Source organism: Drosophila virilis, chromosome X, assembly GCF_030788295.1.
Source record: "Drosophila virilis strain 15010-1051.87 chromosome X, Dvir_AGI_RSII-ME, whole genome shotgun sequence".
Classification (NCBI taxonomy): domain Eukaryota; kingdom Metazoa; phylum Arthropoda; class Insecta; order Diptera; family Drosophilidae; genus Drosophila; species Drosophila virilis.
This window is the reverse complement of record NC_091543.1, coordinates 6,567,306-6,594,714: the sequence shown is the minus strand read 5'-3', so window position 1 is coordinate 6,594,714 and position 27,409 is coordinate 6,567,306. Positions and strand designations below refer to the sequence as shown.

General features: G+C 43.3%; 2 protein-coding genes across 34 annotated transcripts in view; both read left to right on the top strand.

The window, feature by feature from the left end:
• Nucleotides 1-7,295, top strand: part of trol (terribly reduced optic lobes) — a 125,502-nt gene extending 118,207 nt beyond the window's left edge. For all 31 annotated transcript variants that reach the window (XM_070210887.1, XM_070210940.1, XM_070210946.1 and 28 more), the window contains 7 exons: nucleotides 126-343; nucleotides 421-693; nucleotides 1,191-2,116; nucleotides 2,576-3,294; nucleotides 3,369-3,785; nucleotides 3,870-4,017; nucleotides 6,305-7,295. In XM_070210887.1, coding sequence (XP_070066988.1) covers nucleotides 126-343; nucleotides 421-693; nucleotides 1,191-2,116; nucleotides 2,576-3,294; nucleotides 3,369-3,785; nucleotides 3,870-4,017; nucleotides 6,305-6,347 — 2,744 coding nt within the window. In that variant the 3' untranslated portion in view covers nucleotides 6,348-7,295. The remainder of the gene's footprint in view (nucleotides 1-125; nucleotides 344-420; nucleotides 694-1,190; nucleotides 2,117-2,575; nucleotides 3,295-3,368; nucleotides 3,786-3,869; nucleotides 4,018-6,304) is intronic.
• A 353-nt stretch (nucleotides 7,296-7,648) lies between these two features.
• boi (brother of ihog) overlaps nucleotides 7,649-27,409 on the top strand; it is a 42,592-nt gene continuing 22,831 nt past the window's right edge. For 2 of the 3 annotated variants that reach the window (XM_070206879.1, XM_002056858.4), the window contains exons 1-2: nucleotides 7,650-7,904; nucleotides 8,718-8,925. The gene's annotated coding sequence lies outside the window, so the exon portion shown is untranslated. Of the gene's footprint in view, nucleotides 7,905-8,717; nucleotides 8,926-27,409 lie in introns of all 3 variants that reach the window. The other variant, XM_070206897.1, reaches the window with a different exon arrangement.

Sequence of the window (27,409 nt, the reverse complement as noted above, 5' to 3'; positions counted from 1 at the left end):
ACTCGTCGTCCCCGTCGTCGTCGTCGTCGTCGTCATCGTCGTCCTGCTCTTCCTCTATTGCTTACTGTGCTGTCCCTGTGTTTGTGGTGGTGCCCTGCCCCACCCTTGATGGTTTTGCTCAGCAGCGGGCATGCCCAACCCGGGCGCATATCTGCCGCCCTCGAGGGTCACGCCACCACCGGAGCCTCTGGTGCCACGCGACTACAGTCTCAAACTGGATCAGCAGTCATCGAAGTTGCGCGTCGGCGAATCCACCGAAGTCGAATGCTACTCCTCGGACAACAGCTATACGGATGTGATCTGGGAACGTTCCGATGGTGCTCCGCTCTCCGCCAATGTACAGGTGAGTGACCCGCCCGGCCAGCGGCCTAACCCACTCTCACACTCTCTCTCTCTCTCTCTGTTTCTGCCGCTACACAGCAAGTGGGCAACCGTCTGGTCATCGCGCAGGTGACCGCCGCGGATGCTGGCAACTATGTGTGCAAGTGCCGCACGGATGATGGTGATCTGTATACGACAAGCTATGAGCTGGCCATTGAGGAGCAGCCACATGAGCTGCGCCGTCCGAAGATCGTGCACGCCCAGGTGGGTGATCGGGCCCAATTGAACTGTGACGCCGATGAGAGCCGTCAGCCCACCTATCGCTGGACACGCCAATACGGACAGCTGCAGCCGGGTCGCGATATACTCAGCGTAAGTAGAGCAAAATCGTGATGTACAACTGATCTTTACCTTCGATCTAACTGATATCTGCCTTTTCTTAAATTGATTGCTAACTGATCTTTGCCTGAGATCCTATTGATCTCCATTTATTTGCTAACTGATCTTTAACCAATCTTTTTCTAGTTTATCTTAAACTGATCTTTTAAATGATCTGTAACTGCTTTTAACCTGTGCTCGAACGGATCCCCACCTGATCTCTAGCTGATCTCCATTTCTTCTCTACCTAATTTCTACTTTTTTTTTAACTGACCTCCACCTTTCTGATATCAAATAACTGATCTTTGCCTGATCCTTTACTGATCTCCACTTGATCTTTCACCTGTTCTCAAAAGGATCCTTACCAAAACTTTTTGCCCAATTGTTCTCCACCTTCTGTCTGATCTCCAACTGAACTCTTGATCTCCATTTCTTGCCCAACTGATCTCCCACTTCTCTCTAACTGTTCTCCACCTGATCTCAACACACAGGATAAGTTGTTGCTGCAGGATGTGCAGGCCAATGATGCCGGTAGCTACATCTGCACCGCCGTCTATAGCGATGGCGAATCCGTGGACTACCCAAGCATATTGGGCATCACTGGCGTCATACCGCAGTTCCATCAGCAGCCGCTCAGCTACATGAGCTTCCCCACGCTGCCCGACTCCTCATTCAACTTCAACTTTGAGATCACTTTCCGCCCGGAATCGGCCAACGGTCTGCTGCTCTTCAATGGACAAACGCGTGGAACTGGCGACTATATTGCACTCTCCCTCAAGGATCGCAACGTGGAATTCCGCTTTGACTTTGGCGGCAAGCCGATGATCGTTCGTGCAGAACAGCCGATCGAGTTGAATGAATGGCATACGGCTCGGGTACATCGCTCCCGTCGCGATGGCTACATTCAGTTGGACGAACAGCATCCGGTGGCATTCCCCACGCTGACACAAATACCACAGCTGGAGCTCATTGATGATCTATACATTGGCGGCGTGCCCAGTTGGGATCAGCTGCCGGACGAGGCGGTGGCTCAGCAAACGGGCTTTGTGGGCTGCATCAGTCGACTCGCGCTCCAGGGCCGCACCATTGAACTGATGAAGGATGCCAAATTCAAGGAGGGCATCACCAGCTGCAAGCCTTGCGCCACGTCACCCTGCGCCAACGGCGGCATCTGCCTGGAGAGCCAAACGGAACTGGCCTACAGCTGCGTCTGCCAGCATGGCTGGACCGGACGCAACTGCGCCGTCGAGGGCACCCAGTGCACGCCCGGCCTGTGCGGCGCCGGACGCTGTGAGAACACCGAACTGGACATGGAATGCCTCTGCCCGCTGAATCGCACCGGCGATCGTTGCCAGTACATGGAGCACCTGAACGAGCACAGTCTCAACTTCAAGCGCAACAGCTATGCGGCCTACGGGTGAGTCAAACACCCCCATGTCTACCAACAATAGGAATTGGAATAGGAATAGGAATAGGAATAGGAGTGGGAACGGGAATAGGAATAGGAAGGGGAATAGAAATATAAATAGAAATCGGAATAGGAATGGGAATAGGAATTGGAATGGGAACAGGAATAGGAATAGGAATTGGAATAGAAATAGGAGTACGTGCTGTATGTTTAATCTCTCGAACCTTCTGTGATTTCTATCAAGTTATCAAGGAAAGCTTTTGGGGAATTGACACACTTTCCTATATACAATTTAGACAAGGTCCTTTGAGACTTAGCAGCTCCATTTTGGTCTTATGTTGAACAAAGCTGAGCCTTCAACTTGGATTATGAATTAATGCTGCAATAGTTAACTGTTGGAAGTTTGGAAGCTCTAATCTAGGCATTCCTTTAAAAGTACAAATGACTCAGACCAAACTCTTGCCACAGCACACCTCGTGTATCGCGCATCAATGTGACCCTGTCGCTGCGTCCATCCAGCCTGCGGGATGCGGTGCTGCTGTATGCGGCCGAGTCGAAGCTGCCCAGCGGCGACTATGTGGCGCTGGTGTTGCGCGACGGTCACGTGGAGCTGATCATCAATACGGCGGCGCGACTGAAGCCTGTGGTGGTGCGCTCACAGAAACCGCTGCCGCTGCACAGATGGACGCGCGTCGAGCTGCTGCGTCGCCAGGGCGAGAGCATACTCCGTGTGGGCGATGAGCCCGAGCAGCGCGCCAAGGCGGCGGGCGCACCGCGCACGCTCTCGCTGAAGACACCGTTGTATGTGGGCGGCTATGATCGGGCGACGGTCAAGATCAATCGGGATGTGAACATTACGGACGGTTTCGATGGCTGCATTTCGCGGCTGTACGACTCGATGCGTCCCGTACAGCTGCTGACGGGCATCAAGGATGCGGCCAATGTTCAGAACTGCAACGAACTGAACGAGATTGGCGGCGACAGCGACACCGACGGCGAGCAGCTGTCCATGGGTGGGCCAGCCGGGTCAGTCGGCGGCTCCTCGCACGAGGAGGAGCAACAGCCCTATGTGGCGGCGTCACCCTGCGCGAATGAACCGTGCGAGAACGGCGGCACCTGCACCGAAATGGAGCAGCAGGCGATCTGTGCCTGTGCCGTTGGCTACAGTGGCAAGCACTGCGAGGAGCGTAAGTGTGACCAGAGCTGGCAGATTGAGGAGCTGCATTCTTATTCCGTTCTCCGTTGCTCTTGTCCCTTACAGACATTCAGGTGAGCTTCAATGCCTCGTTCCGCGGCAACGGCTATCTGGAGCTGGATCGCAACCAGTTCAGCTCGCAGGTGGACCAGCAATACACCTCGGCGGTGGTTGTCTTCTCCACCAGCAAACCCAATGGCCTGCTGCTCTGGTGGGGCCAGAACGCTGGCGAGGAGTTTACCGGCCAGGACTTTATAGCATTGGCCGTTGTCGATGGCTTTGTGGAATATGCGCTGCGTCTGGACGGCGAGGAGGTGGTCATACGCAATGTGGACACGCCCGTCGATGATGGACAGCGTCACATTGTGCTGGTCAAGCGGGCGGACAACACGGCCATACTGGAGGTCGATCGCATCTCTGACTCCGGCGAGACACGGCCCACCAGCAAGAAGGAGATGCATCTGCCCGGCAACGTCTACATTGGTCAGTCTCATTTTATGTCCCTGCCCCCCATCCGTGAACTGTGCTCATGTTTTACTTACGATTCCAATTCCGATTCCCTTGCAGGTGGCATACCGGACATCTCGAGCTTCACGGGCAAACGCTACACGCACAACTTCAACGGTTGCATTGTCTTTGTCGAGGGCGAAGCCGTCGGCCAGATCAATCTGGGCAAGGCCGCTGTCAACGGCGTCAACGTGGATACCTGCCCCGTGTAAGTACCTAAAGCGTTTCTGCCAGCTCCAGCTCCAGCTCCAGCTGTGGCTTGACTCGAAGTCTAGGTCTAACCTTCGCTCTGGGGTAAGTGTATTCCTGGGCTTGGATTTGGAGGTAATCCAGTCTTGGTAACTAGGTCTCTGTAAGAATTTCTCTTGTGACTAGGTCTTGGGTAAGTTGGGTAAGTTCTTTCCAAGTTTGGATCGAGATCTGACTCTGGGTTAGGTCTCCTTCGGAACAGTCAAAGAACCTTGAGTGCGTAACTGGGTCGAGGTTGGGGCTTACTTTCATCTGACCTAAGCTGTTATGTGTAAGATTAAGGTTGGATAATGGTATCTGGGCCTTACAGGCCACTCTGCCATAGACCAGCAATATCTATACAGCGGGAAGTAAGAGCCAGCCAAAGGTTGGACTGTGCTAAAGCTGTGCCACTGAAGGAAAATCAATATCTTGGTCTATCTCGGAGTTGATTTGGGTCATTAACTAAATAGTTGGCGAGTGGACTTTGAATTCCACCAACACGGCCCCAACAGTTTAGGCAAAACTACAGCTTAAGATAAGGGTCTAGGTCGGGGTCTGAGAGCTGCTGAGCCTTACACTACTGCAGCTAGAAGCATATCTGGGTCATGGGGGGGTCAAGTCCTTTCTACATACTTGTTCAGGCTTAAGCTAACTCTTTCACTAGGTCTGAGTTTAGTCTAGGATTGTTTTTCGTTTGTGTCGCTTCTGCTAATCGGTCTGAATTCTGCACACTGCATGCGGCTCTGGCGGAGAACAGCGACTACTGGAATCCCTCGAGTCTCATCTATCACGACTACGAGCCGGGCGACAAGCGATACGATCCGAACTTCTTTGACAAGATCGATCAGCCGCCGCCGGTGCACATCATCTATCCGCGTCCCAATCTTAAACAGCTGCATCATAGCTATGGCTATGCCTACGATGCGAGTGTTCGGCCCGTGGGCGTGGCTGTGGCGCCTTTGGCCCTGCTGGCAAGCGGCCTGATCTGGCTGCTGCCCGCGCCGAGCTAAGCGCCCGGACAGTGGCGCCATCTGTTGAACGACACATGAAACAATTATCGTGCCATATCACTGCAAAATATCATGTTATAACACTATATATATCGAATATATATATATATATATATACATATATTCATAGTTAAATATTTCAAATAGCTAACTAAACTACGACAGATCCCAAAGGATTCAAACCTATATGCATACAAATATAGCTAATTTTTTTTTTTTTTTTTTTGACTAGTTAGCACCGAAATATTGTTAAAAAAAAAAAAAAAAAAACATCGTTAATATTTACCACCCACTAAGAGAGTGTAAAACCTATCGTAGTACTCGATGGGCGGCAAGGAATTATTCCATAGGCAGCGGCAGAGTCGTGAATCCTCTCGGCAGAAGCGTGGCCATAACCTAGGAAAGCATATATACCATAAACAGTTATATCAAATTAATATACACGCATTTATAAATATATATATATATATATATCTATATGTTAAACGCAAAATACTGAAATGCTGGCAAGTGCGAGTTCTTAGCTCAACTCGTTGAGACAAAGTCTGAAATTGAACAGTGAAACCGATAGACGAATACTCTTCTATTCCTCTTCTTAACAATATTAATTAGTCTTAACACTCGTTTAGCGTTGTCTGTTTATAGTAAATGTTTTAATGCCTAGCAGCCTATGCAACAGTACAAGTATATCGATATCAAATTATATATATCTTATATATATATATATATACACATATATAGTAAAATTAATCGATAAATGTCTAGTTTACTTGAGTTGCAAACATGCGTTTAATATTTAGCCAGAGAAATTACTACAAGAAAAGCTTCGAAAGCTCATTAAAAATTGAGTGAACCGCAAATTAATCGCACATACAGCTAAAAGCTTAAATTACACAAATCTCATTAAAGCTTAAAAATTGTCTGCCGTTTGAAATAAAAGAGCTTCGAAAGCTCACGAAAAATTTGTTTTGGCAGCTAGCGGAAGCTTTGCCAGCTGCTCATGCAGTTCAAAACTTTAAAGTTTGAGTGCATAAAACTCAATACGATTACGACTTAAAGCTCTTGACGTACGTTCGAATAACTATTTATTTGAAAAAACTTTTATGATCTTCAAATTGGAGGTATTATTTGTTTTTCTTTTATTTAAGGTTGTTTTTTTATCATTTATATACTTTTTATTTAAAAATTCATTAATTTATTTGTTTTTTCTTTTAAGTTTAATTTGATTTCCATTTTATTTCCCGAACATTTCAGTAACGATGAGGCCCTGGGCGGCACCGAACCACCCGTCGTTTAAGGCAACACACAGAAGAGAAGAAAGAAAACAAACTAAAAAAAAAAACACAAACAAAAAAACACAATCCCACAACAGAAGTTAGCTTTTTTTTTTTAAATACACTTTTTTTTATATATATATACTATGTTAGACTATGGAATATCTATATATATATATATATATATATAGAACAAGAGGGACAATTTAACACACAATGCGCTAATTTTTGATATCGAAAGGAAAATCATCGATAAAAACGAAACAAAGAAACGAAATGTTGCAATTGCTTCTACAACTTTTAATACTGTTTATCTTAAAAGTTGCACAAAAATTATTCAAATAATGATAGAATCAAAACAAAAAAAAAAGAAAGAATGAATGAATGAAAGAAGAAGAACAGCTAACTTTAAACGTAAAACGGCCATAAGAAGTGAAAACTCGTAACGAAACAATAAAGTTAAATGGATTCATAACTACAGTACATATAAATATATATAGAAGTTTAAGGCCCAACTAACTCGAACACACACACACAAACAAGAACAAGAACAAGACGAAGAAGAAGAACAACAACGCATACTAGCCAAGAACAAACTACATATACATAACCAAAATGATATATAAGCCATCTGATAATAATAACAATAATAATAATTTTTTTTTTGTTTTTTTGCCCATCACAACTTAAAATCTTTTCATTTTCGATGATTTCTTTGCGTTGAGAGCCCAGTGTAAAATGTTGTGCAGCTTGACAATTAACAGATCCTAACCTAACCTCACAAAAATTGCATATAACACACACACCCACTCACACACACACACACACACAAGCACATGCACCAAGTTTATAAAGTTAAACCATACTTATATACTACAGTTTATTGAACAAGAATAAAAGTTACAAAAAAAAAAAAGAATTCAAATTATTATCAAACGTAAATGTATAATACGAATGGAAACTGTCAAGCAAATAACAAAAATAAAAAATTAAAAAAAAAAAAAAAAACATTTAAAAAAAATAAATCAAATCTTTTGGCACGTGTTTCTTTTGCGCTCGATTTGCGCTTGACGGCTGTGTGTGAAGTGTGTTGGTGGGTGCGGTGGGGGGCGACTGCAGCAGGCGCAGCTTCCTTAACGCCGTCTTGAGCAGCGCTGCGCCTGCCTGTATCGCCAAGCAGCTTTATTATGGCCTATTGCCTTGTCGTTCGCACTCACACACAAGCCGTGTCTTCGGCCGAATGGCTCGTGTGCGGCCGAGGCGAGCCGAGCGCTGTTGCGGCCCGGCTGGCCGCTCTTCACGTCGAATGCACGAAGACATTTCAGTTCAGTTACTTACGTGACGCGACGCTGACAGGTTGTGTTCTGCGTTCTGGGCAATTGTGCGCGAGCATCTTTACCGTTTTTTTTTTCTTCTTTCTTTCACCCCAATTTGCTTTTGGCGTGCGTAAGATTGTTTTTTTACTGTTTGTTTTTAATTCAGTGATCGCAGCCCGGGAACTGTGCGAATTGTTATCAATGAGCTGCAGCTACAGCTGCTAATGATCATCGGACTAATGAGGATTGCGGCTACCTGTTAAAGTGCGTGTTAATTGGCAGCGAATGCAATTTGCCAAAAAACCAACAACAACAATAACAACAAAGTGCATGCGAAGTGGTTGAGGCGTTTGCATTGTTAGTCTTTCCTTTCTTGCATTCATTTTGTTGTTGTTGTTGTTGGTTCTTTATTTTTTACTCTTCCTTTTTGATTTTTATTTTTATTTATATTTATATTTATTTTGTTTTTTATTTTTAAAACGTCGCGGCGGCCGGCAAACAGCTGCAAAAGGCAAACGACAAAATGACATAAATACTTCTCTGTGTGTGTGTGTGTGTGTACACACAGATGTACGAATACGCATGCAAAATCAATGATGTATGCACAATTGTGCACATGTGCGTCTGATGTATGGGCGGAAGGCTTTATGCACAGATGAACTGGCATCAGCTTTTGTGATGTAATGCTGCATGCTTGATGTATGTATATATGACATATGCATGCATCACATGTGACTGATGCCACACATGCAACTACACATATTGATGTTTTCATAACATTCGCCAACTCGCGACTGTTTGCTGATTGTCAATCAATCAATTTGGTCGTTCATTCATAAAAATAACCGTTAAATCGGACATTATTGCGGTTTGCCTTTTGCCGGCTGCTGCCCGCTGCCTCTTGCCCATTTCGAATGCCAAATATTTGGAGAGTCGAAAATTTCGGAAATGTGCCGTTGCTTGTCGGACAAAGCGAGAGACCCAAAACTAATTGAATCTTTCGGTTTTCATTTCGATGATGTTGCCTGCAAAAGAAATGCAAAAAGTTTTCTAATACCTTTTATTTGATGCAAACAGGTAACTTGTTTTCGGCTTGTTGTGAATGAATCAAGTGATTGAAAAACAAAAACAAAAAAACCCAAACAAAAACAGTGTCGAGTGGAAACTCGCTCTCCCGCTCAATAGTCAACTATGTCAATTGTGAATGCGGCTGACTGAAGGAAACGGGCGGCCGTCGATTTGAGAGTTGGAATCCTGAGCAGCACAGGTTGCACGCATTGCACAGGTGAGTTGTGGCTTATTTTTATTTGTATCTGTTGAGCGACGGCTAACGGCAATTGCCCGACTGGAAAGTAGTTCATGTGGTCAACAAGCTGTCCATAAATTGCAACTGGCCCGTTCCATTCGAGCTGACAATTTGTACGGGCCAAGACAGCGCAGCATGTTGTTCTATCCTTTTTTGGCCAATAGTTGCCACCAGTTTTATTTAACTCGACTTTGGCCCATTTATGCAACAACAAGAAGAAGAAGAAGAAGATGAAGAAGCAGAACTGCAGCAGCAGCAAGTGCTGGGCGGCTCAAAATTGACGTTTAGCTAGGACACAAACCCAGGCAGCGGCAGCGACGCAGCGTCGCTGCTGTTACCTACAACGATGCGGCCGAAATGCAAAGAAATGAACGATCAGCCCCCGACCCCATGTCCCATGCCCCCATGCTGTTGATAACATTAATGAACTGTCTACAGCTGCGTCGACGTCGTCGCGACGACGTTGCTGCCCGCACAAGAATAGAAACACACACACACACAGACAGACACACGCACAATTCTTGGCAAAAGGTAAAAATGTTCTGAGTGCGGAATGCAAGCACAAAAAAAAAACACACACACAACAGCAGCAGGGAGCGAGAGCGAGAGAGCAGCAACAATGCAGCGCTGCCTGCTGAGAGTATGTTGTTGTTGTTGTTGTTGTTGTGCCTTTTGCTCTTTGCCTGGGCCCATTCTCTCATTCCTGCTAACAATAAATCAAAAGGCAATGCAACAACAATCAACAACAATGCAGAAATGCTCTTGTGCATGTATGTATGTATGTGTGTGCCTATGTGAATGTGTGCGTGTGTGCGTGTGGAAAAGCCCAACATAATACAAATCAAGGCAAGTGTCGTCCATAGCAATAGCAATAGCAATAGCAACGGTGACTGCAACGCGGACAGCGACGGCAACTGCGACGGCAACTGCGACTGCGAACTCATCGCTGGCAAAAGGGCGCAGACAGTTTTGTGCTTGCGCTCTCGCTCGCACACATTGTGTGTTTATTGTTGCTGCTGTTGTTTATGAGATTTCATTATTACTTTCGATTGTTGTCCCCGCGCCCATTCAGCGCGGCCAAGTTGCCTTTGCTTTGGTCGAGAATTGTTCTGGGCCCAAAACAAATAAACAGACTGCAGCAGACGTGGCTGAGCTCCTCTTGCTCTAATCGCATAAGCAGCTACACAGGCAGACGCACACACACACACACACACACACACACACACACTCAGACGCTGAATGGGCCACACTGAAAAGGTATAAAATAAATAAAGCAATAAATGGAAAATAAATTTCAAAAATTGCTTTTCAAGTGGCTAAAACGAAACTGCAACAGGTTCCCGTAGCAGCAGCTGCCCCATTCCCCCCCCCCCCCCTCTCTCTCTCTCTCTCTCTATCCCACACTCTTTCGCTCTTGCTCTCTCTTTCTCTCTGCATGCATTGTTGCCTTTCAGCCCCTACGCTTTGCAGCGTCATCATTGTCTGCGCTAACTGCTCTGCTCTGGCTGTCTGCACCGTCTCTCTACCCTTCCCCCTCGCCCGCACCACACCCATACCCTTTACCCTCGCCCACCACAGTTCGATATGTCAGCTACCGAGTTGAAAGATGCCCACGAAGACCTTTCTTCTTGTTGTCATTCCGAATTCTCGTTCGGCTTAACCCATATCAGTGCACCAAATTGAGTTGATCTCGCATTATTGTATAACAATATGCGATATGAGTCATCGTTCTTCTTGCTGATGATAATGATAATGATAATGATAATGATAATGATAATCGCAATGATAATGATGATGATGGGCTTGTTGCACCTGATGATGCTTGGAGTTAACAAGATTCTTGAATATTTCATTCTCATCTGAAGAGAACCTTAAGTAACATCTTTTGAAATCCGTTTCAATACCAATCCACCAATTTTCCACAGCAGCGAGTGAAATTTCGCACTTAAATATAGATAGATTTTCTTTAATATAGTTATATCCACGATTTCAAGTCTGACTTCGACTTGGCCTGACCTGGCCTGGCCTGGCCTCTTAGCAAACATTTGGCGCATTGCTAATTGCCCGAGCACAATGCATCTCTTGTTCTTCTTCTTGCTGGCCCCCACGTTCTCCATGCTCCATTCTCAGCTTTCTGCAGTTCTCATCAGGCCTCGCATTGGCCGTCAAATTAGCGATTGACACCTTTTCGGAACGTTCGGATTTTGGGTTCGTTCCGTAAAAACGGCGCATAAAAATTATTTCACGCTCGCCGAGTGGAGCCCAAAATTATGATTAATGTTGGTTAAAAAAACAAAATTTAAAAAAAAACAAAAAAACAACTAAAAAATAAGAAATAAAAAGCATAAATTGGATTTGATTTCTGTTTGTTTGCCGCGTTTCGTGGAGCTGTCGTTTTTTATATATTTTTATTGCTATTCATTTTGTATACCCTGTATTTATGGATTGGTTTAAGAAATGGTTTAATATGCAAGTGCAACTGCGATAATGATAACTTCACGCGTTTTTAGCTGAACGATAACAAATCGATTTCCGATAATCCTGTTTTGAGCTGGCGGAATTCAAATCGATAAATAATCGATTTCCGTTATATCTTTTTAATGACATCTCAAGACTGTTTGAACTAGATATATATAAATGTCTGCCAACAATCGATAAACACAAATCGATTATCGATAAGTAATTATTATCGTAATTCAACTCGTGAAAGTGTTAAAGCCAATGGCATTACATTATGCTACCTACAGAGCAAGCTTTTTCTGCTATTCAATAGCTGCTACCAAATCGATAGTTAATCGATTTTCGATAAATATTTCTCCGACTTGAAGTTTGTAGGAGCAAGCGGCATTGAATTTGAAACCGTACAGTTGAAGTGTTGTAGTGTTGTCTAATTTTCGATAACAAAGACAAAATCGATAAAAAAAATCGATCAATGATTATTATTATTTTTTTGTATGTCTGCGACTTTTTCGCAATGTAATGACAGTTGTGTACAAAACAGGGTATCTACCAGTCGAGCAGCTACAATTAGCTAACTGCTGCTTGTATAGATATTTTTTGCACTAGGTAGCTGCTGCCGGCTGTTCATTAGCACAGACGACGACTAATCATTGCAGAGCCAAAGAGTGGGGCACAAAGCGAGAGAGAGCGAGAGCGAGATGGAGATGGAGACAGCATTAAATGCGGCTGCCGTGAGGCATGCGGCAGAGGCGGCCCCAAAAGGCCCAAAGGTGGCAATCAACACGAATGAATGAATGCTCGAATCACTGAATGAATGAATGAATCTTAGCCAGATCTCGATTGAGTCTGCGTCTGAGACGTGAATGGATCGAGTTGGGTTTCGGTTTCGGGTTTTTTTTTAGTTTTTTTTTTTTTTCGTCTCATAGCGGAAGTGTAATTGCGGGTTTTGCCCTACCCGGCCCGAAACGTAAAAAAAGAAAAACCTTTGACTCGAATCTCGGGCGACCTTTGAGTAGCGGCCGCAAATGAGCCGAAAAAACGCCGTTCGCTAAGCGGCGTCGGCGCCTTTTGCTTGCCCGTCGCCCCGCCCCCACCCTTTACAGCCTACCTGTTGGCAATTATGGCCTGGAAAACGGAAGCGCATTACAGGCCCATATGCGATACGTAATGTGATAGCATTTGTTGTGTGACTACTCCGTTGACACGCCCACACGCTCAGCAAAAAAAAAAAAAACCCAAAATCGAAAAGATGAGCAAAGCAGCAGAAACGCACATATGGCAAGATCGTCAAGCCGATCTTCGAATATCCTTTCGCATTTGTTGCCCATAAAAAACTTGTGTCCGAAAGCTGCCCCCTTCGATCGATCTGGCCAAAGGAAGACATATGGCTGAAGAGTGAGGCTCCGAGTTGATAGCTTCCGTATTCCTCGCAGAGATCCATCCATATCTTATCCAAAGAGCTTGGCAAAACTTGTAAACCCAAAGTTTGTTTAAGGTAACTTAAAAAGCAGCCCAGATTTTCTCTCAAAAGTTATTTCTCTCAAGAATCTGTTCTCTATATAAGAGCATAATCTGACAGATATACTTAGCTCTTCAACAAGTAACAGCTTATCATATAGAAGTTCCACTATATAAAAAGTTTCTATATATTAAGACTACGTTTTTATTTAAGTTAAGATATTTAAGTTAAGATATTTAGAAGAAACAAAGAGTTTTTCGATCCGGCATATGGAAGACGGATCGAAGCCAAGCTGAGATGAGCTATGGAACTAAATGAGATTGCGATATGATATATGTGTATAGTATTTCTATATGATAATAGGGGCGTCTGTGTCTTCTGGTTTAACTATAATGCCCATTGCCAGGGTATCAATGAGGTACAGCCAACCTTGAGAGAACCCAGCGAAGTAAAAGAAGAAGCAGGGGGGCGAATGGAGAAAAGAGAGCAAACAAAAGCTAACTCGGTAGCACGTAGCGGACGACCTTATCGCGGCGAGGATATCGGAGCAGGAGTGGGCATGGCTGCGGCTCTGGGAATGGGAATGGGATTGGGTTTTGGATTGGGAATGGGTATGGGTAAAATGGGGAACGCTATGGCTTGGCCCTTATCAGCGATCATCGTCGGGCCGTGACGGCGACAACAGCAGCAACAACAACAACAACAACAACAGCAGCAACAACAATCAGAACAATCAGAGTACTTTTGCGGCTGCGCGACGACAGCGACAAGCAGGAATTGATAACAACGTGTGCCGAATATTAAATACCCTCGCCCAGACACTCGAGTTTAAACTGAAGAAGCGTAAAGTAACTAGCCTGCCTTGAGATTGGATTCGTTGCGATTCGTGAATCTATTTGCAAATGAAATTGGAAAATATTCAATTCAATATTCAAAAACCAATTGGATTTCTAGCCAATATGGAAAAGCCTCAAATTTGAATTGAATCACTTTTTTAGAAATAGCTGGTTCGGTTTGGTTTTCCGTAAAAGTATTTGAAGCTGCGCTTGGGCTCGATTCAAAGGCGTTTCGATGCAGATCACGAATCTATATACATATATATATATATATATATATATATGTGTGCTCCAGTTGCAACTTGCGTGAGAAAATTGGAATGGCCCGGCAGCAAGAGTATAACAGGCAGAGGCGGGGCAGCCGTAGAGCTGGAGAGTTGTGGTAGGCAGGGCGAGGGGCAGGGCACAGGGGCTTGAGAGAGGGACAGATGAAACAGACAGGAAGTGAGCTATTTGCACTTCCAAACAAGTCATAATTTTCGGCAGACAGACAACAGACAACAGACAACGGGCATTACGTGGAATTCAGTCTGATAAAGTAGCTCAACCGCGTTCCATTCAGCTGGGCCCAGACCGAAAGAGATGGACAGAGCCCGAGCAGGAAAGAGATGCAGTTTGTGCTCGAGCTACAGGTTGAGACGAAGACAATGCGTGCGGGGAGCGGAACATTTAATAAGCGACAATTTAGCACTGAAGTTGACATTGACACAGGTAGAAGGCAGACAGACAGAGAGACGGGCGGACAGAGAGACGTACCTGGGTCAACATGATTATACAACTACTTAGGTAGCTGCAGACAGGACAACGGCAAGTACCTCAGCCTCATAACTGTTGCTCAGACAGAAGCGAATGAGTCTCAGCTGTGATTCATGCGCTTCTAGCTTGGATGAAAAATCGCTTTCAGATGTGACATCTACCAGATGATGTGAGAGACTGAAAGAGACTGAAGGATCGAAGGCTTCATAAAACCAGTCTGAGTTCCTTATAAGATGCCCTGCCAACTATCGCTGAACCTCTTCTGTGCCTCTGCCCCACGCTATGCTGGCAGTTGGAATTCTTGGTTATCTTCGGTGCTTATAGTCCGATCTCAATGGCATATAAAAGTATGTCCAAGCCAGCTTTAAAATTGGCTTAAAGCTTGGGAAAGGGAAGCGTTGAGGTATATTGGGCTATATTCTTGATCAATTTTGTGCAAGATATTCAAGATATATTACCCGAAAATTGTGGAAAACCTCACAAGCATAAACGATAAGGGGGTAGACAAAGGATTTGTCACAAAGCAGCTAGCTCCAAAACACGAAAGAAGTTTTGCCCCCAACGTATTCAAATTAGATTAAAATCCCAGACATAGATAAAACTCTTCTTCGATTCCAGCTAAAAAGAAATACTGATAAAATAAGCGACATTTGCATAAAAATGTATTCCCAGCCGGCTCAAATTCTGAGCAAATAGCAAGGCAGGGCATCCCTTCGCATAACCCTTAGTTTAGGCCACTCTCAAATCGAACCTAACTCTGGGGGAAACTACACGCAAAAAGATAAGCAGTGGCAAGAATAGCTCTGAAGAACATTCGCATGAGAATTTCATCAGAAATCGATGTGGAATATAACAAGTACAAACGGCTATTAGATAAGTTGAAAAAAACACATAAAGAAGAAAATATCAAATCAATATTATTTAAACAGCTTATAAGGTGGATATTTAAGGGAAGCTAACTTTAAATGAAATTCAGATAAGTTAAGGGATTGCTGACAAATATAAATAAATGATAAAATTTATTTAGATAAGTTAAGCGCAAAGGCAAAAGAAATTACCGAATACATATAATTGATACAGCTTATAGGATATAATTCTAAAAAACTTTGCTTAAATGGAATTTAGATAAGTTAACAACAAGTTAAATTAAAAATATAATTAATGCAGCTTTTATTATATTATTTATGAATGAATGAATTGATACAGTTTACAGGGTATATTTTTGGAAATTCTTGCTTCAAATGGAATTTAGATAAGTTAGGAATTTCAATTAAATATAATTTAATGGCAACCAACTACATATGAAATTTAGATAAGTTAGAAATTTAAAACGAATTTAATTGAAACAGAGTGTGGGAAATATATCTGAATAACTTACCTCAAATTGAGTTTAGATAATGATGCAGTTTCTAGAATATATATTTTTCTAGAAATCAACGCAAAAGAAAATATTTAGATAAGTTCATGAGCTTCTGAAACGGAAATCGCTTTGCCAACCAAATAGATAAATAATTTTATAATAGCAAGATAAATATTCAAATAGCAGGTCACAAAAAACAAAACAATTAAACATTATTGATACAGTTTATAGGGTATTTGTGCGGAGTCAGGCCCCTTACTTGCGTTTTTAATTAGAGCCCATGTGAAACCTTCCCACAGCTGGCAAGGGGGGGGGGGGCCAAGACGCACCTGAGACGCGAGCTGTGCGCTGTGCGAGAGATGTGAGAGACGTGAAAGGCATAGTTGATTTGTCTGATGATGATGTATTCATTTCTCACAATGCTGTGAACAGATTGAATAATCCAAAGCCATGTAAGCCAAACTAACTAACAACTATCTATCTATCCTACTGTCTGTCTATCCGTCTGTCTGTCCATATCTATTCTGTGTTGTTGTCTTGTTTTTTTTTTTAGGCTGGGACTTCCCTCTGTGCGTCTGGGGACTGAGCACAGCACGTAGCTGTCAGCGGCATAGTGCCCGCCAGCTGTGTCTTGGGGTCAGTTCAAAGCGTTTGTGAACTCAATTAAAATAGCAGACGCTACCCTGTACTCATCCATGCCACTCGATTATTAGCACAATAACAAAAAAAACATTGAGCAAAAATCACATCACATATGCCTGACGCGACAAGATTCACAGAACGACAGAACGACAGATCGACAGATTCACAGTTCAAGATTCCGATTGGGCTTCGAACTTTGCACGTCGCTCGCCGGATAATTAAACCTGAGGGGGGGTGAACGAGGGATGGGGTCTGCCCATGGGCTGGCTATAATAAACACATACCAGAGTAGCATGTGGCCCACAATAGTTGAGAATGAATAGACATTCCACACCGTGGGGCAATTAGAAAATGAGTTCAAGCCAGAGCTGCGCCAAGTTGCGCCGAGTCATAGATCAACGTTCATGATAAGCCCCCTTCCCCTTACCCTACCCACACCAACCCCCCCCCCCAAACCCCAATTTGGAGGAGCAGCTGAAGCTGAAGCGGAGCAGTCCGAGTGGACCTCGACTCTGGCCAAACTGCGTGAGTAGAAAGCCAACCAAAGCGATGCGAGCGCACATTTGTATATATATATATATATATATATATATGCGCAGCCAAAATGGCCAGAAAGGGTATATTGTTTCTATGCGCGAGAGGAAGCAGCTGCGATCTGTGGATTTCTTCTCCCTTTGGATCGATAAATATCGATTTTAGCTCGAAGATTCCGGGACTTTACAATCCGAAGCTAGACAAGAATGCATTGTTGTAACTATGCATAGAAGGGAGCGGGAATATATTCATAGCGTGAGACTGGGTATCTGCCAGTCGAGCATTATCGACCGAGACGCACTTGTTTTTCTCTTCGATTTCGTCAGGTCCCCCCTCGGGCGCCGGTTGTGGCCTCATGAGAGTCGCGGCATCATTTGCCGTTTTCTGCCTTTTTTTTTTTTTTTTTTGAAAGTTTGCGCCAGTTTAGACTCCATGATTAGATGGAGAGGAAGCGAGAAAGACAGGAAAAAAAAGAAGCAAGTAGATCTTTAACCAAGTGCTGTTGCAAATTCCAGCGCTGCGAGCTAAGCCATTTCCTTTGCCACTCACAAAATCTATCCATATCTATATATATATATATATGTGTGTGTGTGTGTGTGGATCACATTCCAATGTGTTTGCGGTCCGTTCCGCGCATTGTCTCCTGTTGCTCTATATGTGCTCTTTATGCCTTGTCAACGGCAACCGGAAAGGATTTGGATAGATTATGAACATTGTTTGGGAAAAACTTGTATCGGAAATCGAATGAAGGCAGGATTAAATTACAGTTTATTACTTTGTTTAAGAAACAAACAAAGCGAAATCGGATTGAAATGAGAAACTCTCTCTTATATATTGTTGTCTCTAGGTATGCGAATGTAAGAAAGACAACGAATTGTGTTTGGATTAATACTAAGATTAAGTTGAAGATTATCTAAAATATTATATATGATCGTTGCACAATGAATTCTAGCTAGCTTTAAAGGTATATTATGAAACCTTGTCGGAAAACAAAATAAAGACAATTTATTGTATTAGGTTTAGTTAAAAGATTGCAAACTGTTTTCAGCTCATGTGAAGGTAATATTTGTGTTAGGTATTATGAAATGGAATGGAAACGGAAACAAAGACAACGATAACGACTTTACGGTGCCAAGGATTCAGTTGTGAATTCCCAGCTAAACTATGTCCGAAACACAGATCATTTCCATTCGATTTTCATCTCAGAAAGCGTGTTTACATTATCCGCTCAAATAGAGAACGAGAGCTTTGTCAGATTGTTGGCAACTGAGACAAAGTTAACTTATTGTGTTCAGTTTGAGATTAATTCAAGAACAAACAACAAACAACTTTTAAGCCAAGATGTCTGGTTTGACAAACAGTTAATGTGTTTTTCGATGAAAGGCAACGCATTGTGCCTAAATAGAGATTATGATTAAATTAGAGCTAAACATAAATATATTCAAAACTTGTTTACAAAGCAACTTTTATAAAGAAGTTTAACCAAGTTTGAACTGTTTTACTTGAATTACGATCGAAGAAATTTTATTGTTTCATTAAAAGTAACAGCTAGTTGCAGATTTATCCCGAAGATAACTAAACTTACATTACATGTGCTTATAGAAAACTTTTGTAGAGGATTAATACAGTGCTCGATAATCCATTGACTAATTATTTTCGATTCCATTACTCCGTTAAAAGTAGCTCAGCTTGTTAATCTATCCTGGTGGTAACTCATTAATAAGCCTGATAATTTGTCATTAAGTGTTTCCCTCCGGTCACTGACCTTTAGCTGGTATGTCGTTATCTTCAGCTTAAGCTTGTAAATCTATCCGGAGGATAACTAAACTCTTCCACTTGTTACATTATGTAAGCTCGATAATTAGCTATTGCGCATTCTACTGCAGTCTGTGACCTTTGCTTTGATTCGATTGTTTCGTTTAAAGTACCTGCTAATTATTTATCCTCCGCTTAAACTTGAAGATCGATTTGTGCCCAGCTGTCACTGTTTACTGGCGTCTAGTCATAGTCTTATGCCTGCATTGGGTAGGATCAACAACTTTTACTATAACAATTTGTGCGTTCGGCCGGAACGATTGGAAAGGGGAACGTGCTGTTCGATGCGAAGCAAATAAAATCTAGCAAAAACATAGAAATGCGTTGCCCGTTTGCTAGTTAATTTGGCAGCGACGCCATTTACGGGCATTCGCTGAGCCCATTGAAGCATGTGATAAGCCTTGGGGCAGACCCGCAGACCCCATTATTGCTTGCCACATCAAATGCAAAAAGTCTGTCAATCAGGCGTTGCACCGCAAGCAAACGCAAGCCCCAAAACGGTAGCTCATTCATGAGCCGGCATGATGATGATGATGTTCCCGCTGCTGCTGATGATGATGGTGGTGCGTGAAGATGCCGAAACGCATTTTCATTCATAAATAGGCGACGCGATGCCGCACTAAGTTCAACAGTTTGTTGTTTGTCTTCTTCTATGACGCCCACACAGGGCATATCGAAAGATGTTAAAGCCGTACCGAAAAACTGAACCTGAAACTGTATCTGAATCTCTTGAATAGGCTACCTGGCGGCAAACAGTCGCTGAGGGAGAGAGAGGGAGTGAGAGTGAGAGAGAGAGGGAGAGAGAGAGAGGCAGAGGCTGCGGTCGCGTTGCATGCTGAAGGTTAACGATGCCATTCGACGACATCTCGGCAACATTTTAACTGCTTTATTATAACACAGGCTGCCAATGCACGCGGCCAGACGATGCGACCAGCAGATACCCTGTAAAACAGTTCAAAAACATGGAAATAATTATGGAAGGTTTTCTCATCTTTCTATCTTCCAGTGAGAAATATGATATCGCGAAAAGATTGCCTTGCATTGCTTTCTCATCCTAACTGCGAATATGCAGCATGTCTCAGGCAGATCATGGATTTTCATAGTATATATCGCTTTTCTATCGCATGTGTATCTTCCATTCAATGAAAGGGGCCAAACACTGTCGCCTTTTTATCGCTTTGTTATGAAAGTTTTTCGCGCAGCTTCTAGCGATTAATAATAATTATTATTAGTAGATCGACTCGACAATATCGCCTTATATCGCTTTATTATCTTCCCAACAGAAATTCGCCTTTCTATCGCATTCTTAACTGCCAACCAAAGAAGAAGCTCTGCACGCTTATCGCCTTCTTATCGCTATGCTATCTTCCATTCGAATAGCTTACATTGTGGCAAATTGTGGAATAGCCCCATTTGTGATCAGGTGCAATGGCTACAGGGTATTTAATGAAATGGTTTCCATGGAACAGGCAGTGACCAGTGGCTGCAACATCCGCATCCGCATCCGCATTTGCATCGCCAGAGCGGACCAGCTTGTGGTCATAGTCAATGTCTAGAGGCTGGCCCAGCCCGGCCCGGCTGCCTGAAACGGATCTGTGAGGAGTCCAAGTCACGTTTTGTTGTCGCTGCGGTTGCAGCAACTTTTTCGTTGGTTCACCTTGGCATCGCATACCAAACGGGCCATGCCCATGGCTAGAGGCAGGGGCAGGGGCAGAGGCAGAGGCAGGGACACGGACAGGGTCAGGGGCTGGGGTAAAGGGTACAGGGTGTAGGGGCTCTGGCTGAGGTAGTCGACAGTCGGGCAACCTTTTCATTGATTGTTTTTCTTTCTTACCTTTTCTTAGCCCACAGCCCGTTTCATTTCACTGGAAACGAGCAACAACAATAACAACAAGCAGAAGAACAACAACCAGTTGACTGCATTCCAAGGCATCGCTCATTGCGATCATTGAGCATCGACTGCGGCTTCGTCTCCATCTCCATCTCCGTCTCCAACTCCGACTTTGGCATTGCTATTGGACCCTACTTCTTGGCCGAGTCCCCAGCAGCGTCTCTGCTAATTGTTTCCGACTTGTCGGCATTGGCTTTTGGCTCGCTCTGCTCATAACTTTGGCCAAGGACAATATTTTGCTCAGCTAGCCTGTCAAGATCTTGACTTCTTGCCAGATCTTGACCAGCCTCGGCTGAAATAAATACGATCACACAATTTGAGACCCAAAGTCCCATTAGTTTGACTGTTAAAAGTGCTTGGGCCTAAAACATGCCGACATTCAACCAGATCGTGTTACTCTTTACGTATAAAAGATCTAGAGCTCTTCAATATAAGCTCCAGAGATTCGACAATATTGTTTGCCAGCTCTTGTTTGTAATTCTCCGGAAACTCTCTTACGCTCTTTTGATCTTAGCTCTAATGTATATTTGACTAGGAATTTGTTAGTTAAAAATATTAAAACGTGGCTTCTAGAGGATAAGACTACGTTACTTTCAAGCTTTTGAGTTCTTGAAGTTTTATAGTATAAGAAAATACAAGTTTTTAGTTTCTTTAGCTCTCGGATAACTCTCCACATCTCTTGGAAGATCTAAGCTGGGATTGATGAGAAAATGCTGCTTGGATCTTATGAAGTGTTTAGAAAGACTTCGCAATTTGACATGCAATCTTCCATCTTAGTCTTGGGTTAGTTAGAGAATAGGTGTTCGTTCAGAGAACTAGTTCCATTATTTAGATACAAACTGTCGATCTAGCTACAGTTCTTAACCTGGTAATTTTTGCCTATAAAGACTCTCCCACTCTCACTCTCTTTTCTTCTTCCTCATTCCCGCCCTCTCTCCCTCCCTCTCTCCCTCTCTCGCTCTTTCAGAAGATCTCAATTCCCAAGCTCATGCCGCTGCGTGAACCATTAGAGCGGAACGTTGGCATTTCGCTTGGGGCTGGGGCAGCGAACCCATAGATAAGCCCAAGTACTATACACGCTCCCCGTTGTACCTCCGCGCGCCCCTGCCCCCTGCGTCTTCCCCCCTCCGCCTGCTCGCCTGCTCGCCGTTGCCTCACTTACTTTCAATTCTCGTACAGTTTCTCAAGTCCGAAGTTTGGTTTACGCGACGTGATAAAAACCTTGTTGTACGCCGATTCAACTCGCTGATAAGACAAGCGCCCCCTTCCGCCCGGTTGTCCCGCCTACTCAAATTTTGGGGCTCAGGCTGTGGCACATGCACAAACACACACACACACACCGGGAGCTAGAGTGGGAGAGTGAGAGGGGGGGGCGGAGAGAGAGAGACGTCTCACGTCCGTGCGAGTAAATAAATGAAACAAATAAAGACAAAAATTAAATTGGGTTTATTGCATTTCATGTGAAAACTGAACGAGAACGCGAGCAGCAACAACAAACATTGCCTCAAACTGTTGTAATCGAAGCAACCGATAAAGATCCAAGAGCTAAAGAGCTGCCATATGGAATCCGTCGAACTCTCGAAAAATAGGAGAGGAACCGAATCCGAAGCGTGTAAATCAAATGCACAATTTGATCAGAAAGAATCAAAGACCACAGCGAAGCCAAGCTGAGGTCGCTGGTTCAAATCCACTTGAATGCCAAAAGTTACGCTTCAGTTTGACAAACAAAATATGATTTTCATAAGACTTCAAATATCATTCGCTGGCTCAAATACTGTGCCAATTTTCAAAGTGAAGTTGCTGGTTCAAATCGAGCAGTAATTTTCATCAAAGAGTTGAATGCACAAGCATGCTTGAAGTTGGCGCAAAAAAAAAACGTGAGGTCGCTGGTTCGAATCCAGCAGCCACTTTCAACACTATTTCGAAAAGACACGCCTGCAGTTAACGCAAAATACACTCATCATGCAATTATGATAGCTCTTTCAATATCATTCCTGGACGTGAAGTCGCTGGTTCAAATCCAGCAGCAATATTCAGCTTAACTTTAAATGCAAGAGCACGCCTGGCACAATTAGCTCCAAAAATATTAACAGCATTTGATATATTATTTATTTGAGCCAAAAGTGAAGTCGCTAGTTCAAATTCCTCTACTTAACGCACCCTATATACCCTTACGAGCTGTGTTCGCCTTAGTTGGAGCATTCAATCAACTGACGAGCTTTCAATTGAGCCTCCGCAGAATGTGGAGCAGCCTGTTCGATCGATTGATCGATTCGTGCGCTTAAGCTACGGCTGCAGCGGGCAGTGCCTATATAGAGGGGGGGTGGGGGGGTACTTTACGCATCGCTAGCTGTGGGAGCCGTTTTTTATTTTTATTTTCGGCTGCTTCAATTAAATAACCGAATGCCAATTAATTAAAAGCCCATAACGGTTAGACCCCTTTTCCAGTAAACCCCCCCCAAACCCCTTTTAATAGAAAGACCCCCGCCCCACCGGACCACCGAGCACCATCGAAGCCATGCCCGACTGGCTGGTTAAGTGCCGGCGTCGTCGGCTCCTCGTTGTCGAGTCCGATCTAAATTACAAATTTGTCGTACCAAAATAGATAATATGATCTAATAAAATTGAAAGAGCAGGCCGCGCGACAATAAAAACCACGACGCAAATATAAAAATACAAAAGGCAGCGACTGTTGAAGGGAGCTGGGGGAGGGGGGGAGACAGGAGGAGCTGGGGGCCTGGGATGGCCAGAAGTGGGGAAAAGTTGGCTGCGACTGAGAATGACGAAGCTGTTTTTCCTGTATGCTGCTCACTTTTACAATTTGCCCGATAACAAATCAAAGCCAAGAACAAAAAACTTTAAACAACAAACCAAAAACCAAAAACTCAAACAAATAAATAAAAGTGTGTGCTAATCGAGAGTGATCGACTTGGAGATACCCAGTGTCAAGCAGCGACATGAGAGATATGTTAAATACTTTCCTTCTTCTTCCATTCTTCCTTCTGCTTCTTCTTCCATTAGTCCCACACTCTGCATTGGAAATGCATTCTCCATTAAAATCGGACTATGTTGTCCGATCTTTGTGAAATGTTCGATAGAAAATCGAGGATAGGTAGCCGATAAGTGCCATGTTCTATATCTCTTTGATGTATATCCATCTCTTATAATCTTCAACTTAAGAAAAGAATTTGATTTGCAATATATAAATCTTAAGTCTCTTTCAAGTTTCTTGCTAACATTTTCTAAAAGGGGTTCTTAAAAAAATATAAAAAGAGAAAAAACTCGCATTTGTGGTGCTCGTTAAAGCAGCGGTTCCCAAAACGGAAAGCCCAGTGAAAGAAATTGTTGAAGAACCAATCGCGGACAATCGGCCAGAAGATCATATGAACAGCAAAGAGCAAAGAGCTCATGTAACACCCAAGAAGGGTGTGGCGCTGGGTCAAACCTAATGGGCTGTGTTAAATGTGTGTTTAACATGAGATCATCAAATCTGGTTTCGGTCAGTTCTACAACTGAACTGTTCAGACTGGTGCGTAAAGTGAGCAGAGAACGGAAACTGATTCGCATCCAATGGAAGTGTATTATTTTCCCTGTGTATGTATGAGAGAGAGAGAGAGAGAGAGAGAGTGAGAGAGATCTCAATCAATGATTGAAGCAGTGGGTGTACCCAAGAATAACCCAATTAAAACGGTGAATGACCAATTTGCATTCGCCAAAATACTTGTCCAAACAAAATACTATGATATTAAATCGCTAGAAACGAGCATTAAATGGTCACAAGTCCATCAATCAAAAATCAATGATTGAAAGCGGCGAGTTTTAGCAAAGGGGTTTCCCAATGGAAAATAGTTAACTGTGAAGGCTGCTAAATAACTTCTCCAGATGCTCGAATTGTAGTTGGGTTACTTTTCGAATGGAAAAGAAGTACAAGGCGTTTCAATCATGAATGGAACTAAATGAACTATCGGAACTACTGGAGGCAAAAATGATTCACTTATCAAACTTGTCACTAAATACAGCTAAAGGTGAGCTTAAAAATGCTGAGGACTTAAATACAGATTACTTCTTTGCATATACTTACCATATACAATTGAACTAGTTCCTCTTGTCATACACTTACTGGTTCCCTTTGAGCATCAATTGAGTTCTCGAGCCGAATCGACAAAAAGTGCTCCGTTGCAAAAGTTGTATGCCCTTACCGAGGGTACCATAATTATCTCGCGAAGTACGTAACTTCCTACTCATAAACTAAGGGTATATATATTCTTGATCTTGATCTTGATTTGAACAAGTTCGTTTGTTGATTTCTATGCGAACTACTTAAATACAGCAGATGACTTCTTTAGTAACAAACGCAAATTGCGCTGCTCAGCTAGATGCTTGAAAGGGTATGAAATATTCGGCTTTAAAATTCATGAACTTTTCTGCAATTTTTCAAATCCAATTTCTATGTCATCTGACTTCTGTTTCAAATGATATTCCAATTATGCATATTTTTTGCTAGGCCATTTGTTTGGCAGGGTATTTAATTTTCGGTTTTTTTTTTTAGATTGTTTTTTTTTTGGTCTGTGCCACGCCCCATTGCGCCCAGGACGTGCCCGTGGTTCAGCATCAATTGCATTTTTCATGGGAATCGCGAGCGCTGCAAGCGGAAAGTCTTCATTTCATCTCGGCATGCCCCCCCCCCCCCCCCCCTCCAATCCTCTACCCTCCCTCCTTCTGCTCAGAGCGCATTTCAATGGAATCCCTTGAGAAGCTGCCACACAATCCCTCGAAAGAGATTCCCCCCCTACCCTCATCTCCGGCTGTGGCTGGCTAATCAAATTGAGTTTTTTGCCACTTAATTGTTGCATGTTCCACGCTCTCTTGTTGTTGTTGTTGTTGTTGTTGTTGTTGCAGATATTGTTGCGTGTAATTGTTTATGATTATTAGCCAGCAACAACAACAACAACAACAACAACAACAATAAAAAACAAACAGCGAACAACGACGCGTGCTTAATTGCATAATTAATTTGAGTTCTTGTGATTTTTATATCACGTTTTGTTTACATTTGGCCAGACGCCAGTTTCAGTTGCCCCCCTTCCCACTTCCCCCTCCCCCCTCTCTCACACTCTCTCCATCTCTCTGTCTCTCACGCCTCTGTCCCCCTCTCCCCTACTCAGTTACGCGTTGACCAATTCTGCCAATTCTCGGCTTTTGCATCTCGGTTTACAGTTCTTTTACAAGTGCATTCATTTTATGCGTCATACCCTGTAAACACATTGCAAATGTGCTGAGCGGGCATGCATGTTTCGAGCACCTGTATGTAACAGGCGGCAGGCAGCCGGTTCGATTCACATATTCTTCATTGTGACCTTTCGTTTGCCTGATCGCGTCGATCTCAGCAATTATAAGATTTAGATCTTGAACGAGTTATATACTTGTCTCGCACAACTTCTTCTGTTTATATAGAGCTAGGGAATATTTGTTGATCATCTCTAAAGTTTCTCTTTGAAATTGTCAAAAATCACTTTTTTTAAGCAACAGCCTTGCGCTTTGGCATACATACATTTTGTTGTGTTTCAATACGATCGGACTACAAGCACCGAAGTTCATCTAGAATGTTTTTTTCCATATTATGGGGCTAAGGGAAGAAGAAGCACAGTAGCTGCATGGAGGGTGCTGTATGTGTGTGTGTGTGTGTGTGTGTGTGTGTGTAACTTTGTGTACTTCTGTGTGTTAGTGTTTTTTTTTAGCTCGTTGCTCAGTACAGGGTATCTTCTAGTCAGGCATGCCTGTCCAAAGTATTACTGCTTGGTTATTTTTTTGCATTTTAATTTACACACACACACACACACACAGAGAGAGAAAGAGCAAAACCCACTCGGACGGGTCGTATAATGAATTTGTAAACTGATATCGGGGCACGTTTCGTACGGCATCCCGTCGGTCGCTGCGCGCGTCGAGTGGGGCCTAGGGTTACGGCCCAAAAAAAAAAAAAAATGAAATACAACAACAACAAAAAGACAGTCGAAACAAAAGGCTTTTTTCCCCCCAAACCCACCGCGCCACTAAAATTGTTCTTAGTATCAAATTTTTCGTGATGTTTCCAAGAGACGTTTTGTGAGCTACTTTTGAAATGCGCTCGAACAAGAGGCTAAAACGATATTGTCATGCTAAATGTAACGCCGCACACAACTGTAAATGCATATAGTGAATAGTTGTATATATATATTCCTGATCAGTGTCGAGCAACGAATCGATACAGGCTTGTTAACACGATCGGATTGAAGGCTAGCTGGAAGGAAGTATTGCATGAATTCCTATTTGGCATTAGATAATATAAGTAATATCTATTATTATCCGAGTCGACCGGATCGAAGGACTATATCCTATAGCCTATAACCTATATAGCTATCATAGCTACAATCGGTTGTATATAAAGTTTCTACTTGGGCAGTTTCCTATTTGTTTTATAAGCTCCGAATATATGAGTTGTAATCTTAAGTACATCGGAGTTTCTATATCACATAGCTCTATAGACTGAATAAAAAATGAGCTTACGAATGGAAAGCTTTTATGTTTTCTAGGGTATCTAGAACAATCTTAGCAATTACTAGCTTAAGATATGTTTCCCACATATGTCTAAAGTCTTCTGATATCGTTCTATTACATTATATCTCGTATCTCCCAAAGTTTCGTATCAAAGCATTTTCAAGCTACATTCA